Below are 8,653 nucleotides of genomic sequence, written 5' to 3' on the forward strand. Positions count from 1 at the left end.
CACCCATGATAAGCTCTTAGGCACCCTGAACCGACAAAAATACCCGAATGGTGGTTAACGGTACAGCAGTTAATGATCGTTCCTTTTTTTTTTTTTTTGTCTTGTTGAAATTGCATCAATAGTTTTTGTGGTATATGACACAAAAACTTCTATAAATTGGTTTATTTGATTCATTTACAAACTACACCATGCAATCATGAGCGCTTATCCAGCATATCAGAACACTAAGTTCGTCTCAATTAACTACAACGTGGGAACTAATTTATTTAGGGTGTGAGTTGATGTCACGATGTCTGGCTTAAAGGATCATTTAGACCAAATTAATCGTTGACTCAACGACATAGACAAAAGGAGTGTGAATAATGTTGGGTATCATCGTCCATCGATCGACTTAGATAGAAGCGTCCAGTTTACCTGATGAAGCTTAAGAACGAGGACAAAGTGAGATATTGTATGTGTTTTATTATGTTGTTTTACATTATTGAACTATGTTGTTGGAATTATGTTTAATGTATGTTGTTGTTGTTGTTGTTGTTGTGTCCTTGTTGTGCATTCATGCCTGAACAACGATTTTCTTTGGAACTCATGCCTAGCTACCCTTCCTGGCAACTAACTACAGTTTACTAGCGAGTGATAGTTAATTGTTGTTGGGGATACTTTCGTAATCCAGAGTTCTGAAGAATAAATTATAGGTGCCTAAAGAATTTTTTTATAAAAGAAGCTATTTGCACTTTGAACGTCGAAAAAAAGAGAAACGTTTCTTTTTAGACCCCCTAATATCTCTAAGGCTCCTTAAATACACATATGGTAGTTATCTACCGGATGTACGTTTTTCAAAAAAATGTAAATCTCGTAGATAACTACCGGATGTGTATTTTGGGGGCTTTAGAAATATTCAAGGGGCCTAAAGAACTTTATATTATTTAGAATATTTTTCTTATTTTGTTTGACAAACTCATAATGCTTCTTGTTGATGCATCATGAGTTTGAGGGTAGATTTTAGATAATAAAGTATCGAGCTTAAGCTACCGAGCCTTTATATTACTAAGTTAATAGTTCATTAAGTTTTTTATATATTTTCTTGTAGCCTTTTGTAATATTAAATTATTGATATTCTATGAAACCCTAACCTCTATTGTTCTCATTCTCTCTTTCTTTATTTTGTATTTGTATTGTTAACACAAATCAAAAAAGACATTATACCAAAAATTTAGGTTGGATTGGGTTGACCTATACCATTGGCACCCATACATGTCTCTAATCTAAATTTAACTTAGTATAAACATGTTTTTTGTGGTATCCACACTGAAATGGATTGTGAGACCTGCTTCGTGGAGAAGGGCCAAGACCCAAGAGAAAAAGACAATAGAAATAATAGAAGGGTTCAAAACAAGTTTACATTCCAAGTTCCTTAGCTTATAAAAAAAAGTGAAAAGGTGGGGGAATATTTATCCTTTCACCGACCTTATCAAACAACATCCAATAACACTGAAACCAATTCCCCTCTTGCATATTCTCTTGTCCTTTCCTTGTTATCTCATTTAATCATGTTGTAACAAGTTTAATTTCAACTTGCAAATGTTATAATGTCATTTGGACCTAATATTTGTGCCAAACTCAACTAATCAACTTAATATTTTTTTCTAATATGTCATACAGATTTATTATGCACTTAATAAGCTCCTGCTGCAATATATCAAAGAATGAAGAGAAGAAGAAAATGGTTAAGTCAATTGTTTAAATAAATATCTATAATGTTATTGATTTTGCTGACAATATTGATAACGTTTTTGATATATTCTTCATAAAATAAATTAACAAGTTGGTTTGCAAGTAGCATCTCTTATCCAAATTGGGTTAAATTTTGTGATATTATTATGATCAATTTGGTAAATAAAATATAATATATATGTAGAACTATTTTTATCAATCAACAGCCTAGCTATCTACCTGCTCATCAGGTAGGCACTCACAAATAATTGACCTCAAGTATTGCATGACAGACAAAATATAGCTTGTTTGCTTTTACAATCCACAATTCCACATGAATACACCACTTTTTACAGTCTTTTTTAACAATGATTTTTTTTTTTTATTGCCCCCTACCTTTATACTGGATAAATAATGTTTTAAAATCAGATCCAAATGAGAGCTTTGCATCATGATATAATTAGTTCAATCGATTCAACCATAATTTAACATAATGACAAATTATATGGTTGAACTTACCATATTTGAACGCCGTAATCGTTGTTCAATCAGATTTAACTCAGATTCAATCCAACTCAATTGGTCTCTTACATAATTTGGACAATACCAACTGTGAAAGTTACCAATATTTTACTTAACCAAGTGAACCAAATGTGAATCGACTGATTCTCGATTCAACCGATTAAAATGACCTATTCGACCTCATTTTTAAAATATTGTGTATAAGAGTAATTTTTTCGTAGAAATTTCCATCCCTCACTCACCCATACTTTTGTTCTTTCTTAGGCTAACACTAATAAGCAAAATAACTCTTATTCTCAAACAACAATGATGCAACCAACAAGTTCCACTATTTGTCTCTCAACTTCTTTCACTCCCTTCCACCTTTATGTCCTCTATATATATGTCTAGAACCCCACACTCATTCTCATGCTTATTCTTCCCACTACTTTTTCCTATACCACCAAGTCTAATTCCCTCAAAATTTCTCACCTTTTTCCTCTCTATTATCAAGACCATGAACAAAGTTAATAAATCTCAAGTTATAGTTCTCTCTATCTTACTTCTTCTCCTTGTGATCACACCCTTGTTACCTTCCTCTCTTAGGCCTAGTTACCTTTATTTAATCTTCAACATTCTTATCATTGCACTTGGAGCTGAAGCCGGTCTTTTGTCGGTGTTCTCTGAACCTTCTGAAGACAAAAAGCAACATGTTTCTGTTACACAACCGAAACATGAAATGCTAGAACAAGAAGAGAAAGAAGCATCTAACATAATAAACAATGCATATTCTGTTTCAGAAGAACAAAATGAAAAGAAGCCTAAGGTGGTTGAAAAATCTGTATCTGAGAAGAAGATTGTGTATGTTGGTGCTAGTAAAGTGGATAAGGTGAAAAAGTGTCCTTCAATGCCAAGTATTTTTTATATAGAAGATGAAGAAGATGATTTAGAAGTGAAGGATGAGGAAGTTGAAGTAGAAGATGAGATTTATGGTGTTAATGGACAAGAACTTTTTGCAAAAGCTGAAGCTTTCATTGGAAACTTCTACAAGCAGTTGAAGATGCAGAGAGAGGGCTGCTGGGATTCTTAGTAAACCTATTTAGGACTTAAGTATTTAGTTATTTTTTATCAAGAATAAATATTTTTGTATGTTGTTAAATTAGGAGGAACACTAGCTGTGAGAGGATCCATTGTACATATTTAATTTTAATTTGAAATTAGAGGTTATTTTATATTCAACTCTCATTATCATCATATATATAAAGTCCATGTTAATTGAAAAAAATTCTACTTATTATACATATGGTGAAACTCACCACGTTAATTTGTTTCACTCTAAGTTTGACTTAGTGGATTAGAGTGATAAGGAGAGGGAGAAGGTTAGAGAATCCATTTCCAACTATAGTAGTATACATAATACATCAAATAAATCAATTATTATATATACTGTACAGCTGTCCTACTTTTTTTTTTTTTTGAAATAAAGAAATAAATATTTATACAGTAGTACATTTTTTTTTTGTTGACAAATTTATACAGTAGTACATGAGTTGCAGCAAGCTGCAGCTAGCCTGCTTGACCATCAATGTTTAACTGGAGGCTGCATCTTTTTTGTTCAATATTTAATATTTAACAAAGGCATAAATGTAATTTTTTACAACTAGATAATGCACTTTTTGAGCGAATGTAATTAATCCATCTTTGAATAAACTTAACCATTCAACATTATATTCATTAATTGTTGGCTTGTGACATGAGTCAACTAGTTACTACAAGCATTTTAAAATAGACAAGTTTTAAAAATTATTATGAAAGACATTGATCGATGCCACTAGAGCAAACTATTTAAAATACAAAGAATATTAGTTGTTGTTTTCTTGTTTTTCTTAATTATGTCATGTCATGACTGTTAGAATATAAAGATTATATTCTAACTATGACCGATGAAATGACCAACTTGTGTGTATTACTAAAATCATGTTGGAATTGTTTTGTGAAAATTGAATGAATTTTATTCAAAACTATGCAATAGAACACTATAAAGTGTTGGGATTTTCAGAAATCAACTCATTTACGCGATGAACGTGTCAATTTGGTTTGAAATCAACTCATTTTTAGTTTTTTTTTTTAATATTTAAATATGCTAAAAATCTAGGTCATTTAATCCTATGAAGTACCGATACCTCTAGGATTAGACGTGTCGCGGTGTCCGACACCTATATAACATTACATAAGGCGTGTCAGACAACTCAGACAAATATCTAGATTTATTTCTCTTCTTTTACACACAGTAGATTCATTAAAAATGTGTGAAAAATGTTGATCAACGAAGGGTTATAGACATTAAAGTTGATTACAACGCATTTAAATTTTTCGATAGTGGATGAATATATAAAGGCCAAATACTATTGTACCTTGTTAAAGAACTTTTTTTAATAAAATAAATTGTTCAAGTTTTTGTGTGTAAATCGGGTATCCTCCGCGCGCAACTACAAAGACTAATCCCTCGAGCATTGTGGGACCCAAATGAGTGGTAGGCTCTCCCTAAGAGTTTAACGCTGCTGCATGCCCAATAAATTGTTCAAGTTAGATGCATATATATGTATTTTGGCTCTTAATTTAGATCTTTTATAAATAAATTAATATATACGTTTTTTATTTTATCGGTGTCGACATATCCGTGTCAGTGTCGTGTCAGATGTCCATATTGAAGTTTAGATTTAATCTCTATTCAACGACCACCACCAATATATTAACCATGTATATGTGTGAAATTGCTCACAACATCGAATCTCAAGTATTAGTTCATACCAAAAGAGATAAGTGCCAGGGATTTTTTTGATAGAGCCATCTGCATATTATATGAACAAAAGAAAGATGAAAAGTGTTAAATTTCACAAAAACTACACCCTATCTTATCAAATTTACATCAGAATATAGTCCTGCTTGTGCAATTATCGTACGATACTAGTATGAATTGTATATAGTCTTTAATATAAATTAAATACATATATATCGAATGAATTTAAAAAGAAAACAATATCTCTTATAATAGAGTCCGGAAGAAGTATAGTCTATTTTATATATCATATTGGGTATGACAGAAGCAAGACGATCCACCATGATTCTGACAATATCCGCGGTAATACCAAACATACACATAAAATGACATCATGACCCTCGATTCATATCCCCGTGCCCAAACTAGTAAGATGAAATGGGACAATGTCTTAATCTGATGGGATACCATCTTTTGTCCCTCTATGAGTTTCACAAAAAATCCATTAATTTACACAATCAGAAAAACACTATTCTTATTTGCTTTACTTTTGCCGCCAAAAAGCCATTTTTAATTAATTTCTATTCAACAGGTTTTATGTTGTGTCAATAAATAATTTGATATCTCACTTTCATAACAAAAATTTCAACAAGAGACAAAAATAATTGATTTTAAAAAAGAGATAAATTTCATGAGCAAGTGAAAAAGGAGATCAATTTTAATTTTTGTGACTTATGAGAAATTATATCCCTAGAAAATAAAATAATTTTTAAACTTGAAATTGTGTACAGCTTTGTGAAGAGCATATAATGATCTCAATCTGTCATGATCAACAGATGGGATCATCGATCAAAATACTACAGATTCTTTCTTTACTTTAGTGCTAAAAATTCCATTTATGTTTTTTTTCTTCATATATATGTGGATGTGGCCATAAGTGGGGGAAGGGTCCATATATATGCAAAGGCATATTGTAAAGATCCTTATCTTACATTTTTTTTTTTAATGATTTGTTCCCCACCAGTTTTCCATTGATTGACGAGTCTCGTATTTTCTTGTGTAACAAGTAAAATTTCAACTTACAAATGTTATAATGTCATATTGTCCTAATATTTGTGCCAAAACTCAACTAATCAACTTAACATCTTGTTTCTAATATGTCATACAAATTAACTAAATATTTAATAAGCTCCTATAAACAATATCACAAAAGAATGAAAAGAAGTATAGAAGAAGAAATGATTAATTCAATTGTTTAAATAAATATCCGTAATTGAGCCAAAAAAAAAATCTGTAATATGATAACGTTTTTGATATTCATCATAAAATAAATTAACAAGTTGGTTTGCAAGTAGCAATTCTTATCCAAATTTAGTTAAATTTTGTGATATCATTATATCATCAATTTGATAATAATATATATATGTAGAACTATTTCTACCAATCAACAGCCTAGCATACTACCTGCTCATCAGGTAGGCACCTCATAATTGACCTCAAGAATTGCATGACAGACAAAATATATAGCCTGTTTTATTTCTACAATTATCAATTCCACATGAATACACACCACTTTTAACAATCTTGATTTAACAATGAATTTTTATTGATAGCCACTTATATTTCTAATGCGCTAAGAATAATGTTTTTTAAAGTAAATATCTAAGTTGGTACTTGAAATTGTAAGGATGATTCAACTTAGTATCCTTCATTATAAATATTGCGAAACTATTTGTGAATTTACAGGTTTGCCCACGTGTCTATATTTAAATATAGACAAATTTGTTATCCAATGCATCTCTAAGATTATTAAGTTAGTTTCAAACTTGTCTATGACGATATTATTAACTTAATAATTGTTTGCTTTAGCAGTGAGAGTTCACTCAACTTACGCTCAATCTGATGCCATAAAATGTGGCTGCTATATTTTCACAGTAGAATGACATCGAAACGCGAGAATTTACGCTTCAATTTACAACCAAACATACCATTAATGTCATTTTAGTCCTTGTATAAATACCAATAGATGGACAGATTAAATTTAAATTTTACAATTTCAAAGATCATTTGAAAAACCACAATTTCAAGAGTATTTATTGTTTTTCTTAGAAATTTTCTGCCCTCCCTCACCATTATTTTTGTACTTTCTTAGAGTGACACCGGCAATAAGTAAAATATCTTATTCTCAAACAACAATGATGTAACCAACAATTTCCACTATTTGTCTCTCTACTTCTCTCTCTCTTTCTACCTTTATGTCCTCTATATATATGTCTAGAACCCCACACTCATTCCCATGCTTATTCTTCCTACTACTTTTTACTATCACTAACTCTTATTCTCCTTCATCTTTTTCTATCATTCAAGTTTCTTTCACTACTTTTTTTCACTCTAATCATGACCATGAACAAAGTTGATAAATCTCAAGTTATAGTTCTCTCTTTCCTAGCTTTTCTCCTTGTGATCACACCCTTGTTACCTTCTTTTCTTAGGCCTAGTTACCTTTACTTAATCTTCAACCTCCTTATCATTGCACTTGGAGCTGAAGCTGGACTTCTGTCAGTTTTCTCTGAGCCTTCAGAGGACAGAAAACAACATGTTTCTACTTCTGCTACACAAAAACATGCAATTTTAGAACCACAAGAGAATGAAGCACGTGGCATAGTAAACAATGCATGTTCTGTCTCAAAAAACCAAAATGAAAAGAAGCCTAAGGTTGTTGAAAAATCTGCATCTATGAAGAAGAATGTATTTGTTGGTGTTGCAAAAGTTGAAAAGGTGAAAAGGTGTCCTTCAATGGCAAGTATCTTTTTTATAGAAGATGGAGAAGATGATTTAGAAGTGAAGAATGAGGAGGTTGAAGTAGAAGATGAGATTTATGGTGCTAATGGACAAGAACTTTTTGCAAAAGCTGAGGCTTTCATTGGAAACTTCTACAAGCAATTGAAGATGCAAAGAGAAAAGTCTTGTGTGCTTCTTAGAAATGCAATTTAGGACTTAATTAACTCTTTCATAAGAATAAATAATTTTCCATGTTGTTAAATTTGGAATACTAGTTGTGAGGATCCATTGAACAGATTAGAGGTTAGGTTAGTCCAGTTTGCCAATATTCAATTATCACTATCATCAAATAAAGTTTGTGTTAAAAGAATATTGAAAATTAGACTCGCTTTCTTATAGACATATGTTTAAACTATATCATATAGGGTCTTGCTAACGAGTGTCTTAAGACACAATTCTTAATAAAAAAAGTGTTAATTGAAAAAGCCAAATAATTCAATTTTTAATGCAGTGAATTCATTACTTTCTATAAAAAATTACCATTTAAGATTGTTAAAAAATATTCTTAAAACACCCGTTAGCATTTTCCTACGATATATCCTTTAGCTCTTCATATAAAATCCTTTGTTTATTTAATTAGGTGAAACTCATAATCTTTATTTGTTTCACTGACTTATAGTTTGACTTAGTTGATGGATATTAGATTGATAAAGAGGGAGAATGTTTAATTTTGAAAAGAAATACTAACTATCTCGATATTTTTCTTTTTAAAAATATTACTTTGTGTACTGTACAGCTGTCCTACTTTTGCAAGACATCAAATAAATATGGGGAATTAGTCACTTTAGTCCCTGAATGGGAGATGATTCGTCACTTTAGTCC

At 31.0% G+C, this 8,653-nt stretch overlaps 2 protein-coding genes across 2 annotated transcripts; both read left to right on the top strand.

The window, feature by feature from the left end:
- The first annotated feature begins 2,466 nt into the window (after positions 1–2,466).
- Positions 2,467–3,450, top strand: LOC146925009 (uncharacterized). The gene has a single exon (XM_085709979.1). The coding sequence runs from the start codon at positions 2,600–2,602 to the stop codon at positions 3,299–3,301; it is 702 nt and encodes a 233-aa protein (XP_085566105.1). The 5' UTR covers positions 2,467–2,599; the 3' UTR covers positions 3,302–3,450.
- Positions 3,451–7,292: 3,842 nt separating this feature from the next.
- On the top strand, positions 7,293–8,141 carry LOC146925010 (uncharacterized). Its single transcript, XM_085709980.1, has one exon. The coding sequence runs from the start codon at positions 7,388–7,390 to the stop codon at positions 7,982–7,984; it is 597 nt and encodes a 198-aa protein (XP_085566106.1). The 5' UTR covers positions 7,293–7,387; the 3' UTR covers positions 7,985–8,141.
- Positions 8,142–8,653: the final 512 nt, after the last annotated feature.

The sequence above is a fragment of the Medicago sativa genome, chromosome 5, assembly GCF_051527215.1.
Source record: "Medicago sativa cultivar Bolivia chromosome 5, Bolivia_mono, whole genome shotgun sequence".
Taxonomy (NCBI): Eukaryota; Viridiplantae; Streptophyta; class Magnoliopsida; order Fabales; family Fabaceae; genus Medicago; species Medicago sativa.

Bases quoted from the DNA above. Each gene is read 5' to 3' on its own strand.
- LOC146925009 (XM_085709979.1), top strand. From the start codon at position 2,600: ATGTCCTCTATATATATGTCTAGAACCCCACACTCATTCTCATGCTTA.
- LOC146925010 (XM_085709980.1), top strand. From the start codon at position 7,388: ATGACCATGAACAAAGTTGATAAATCTCAAGTTATAGTTCTCTCTTTC.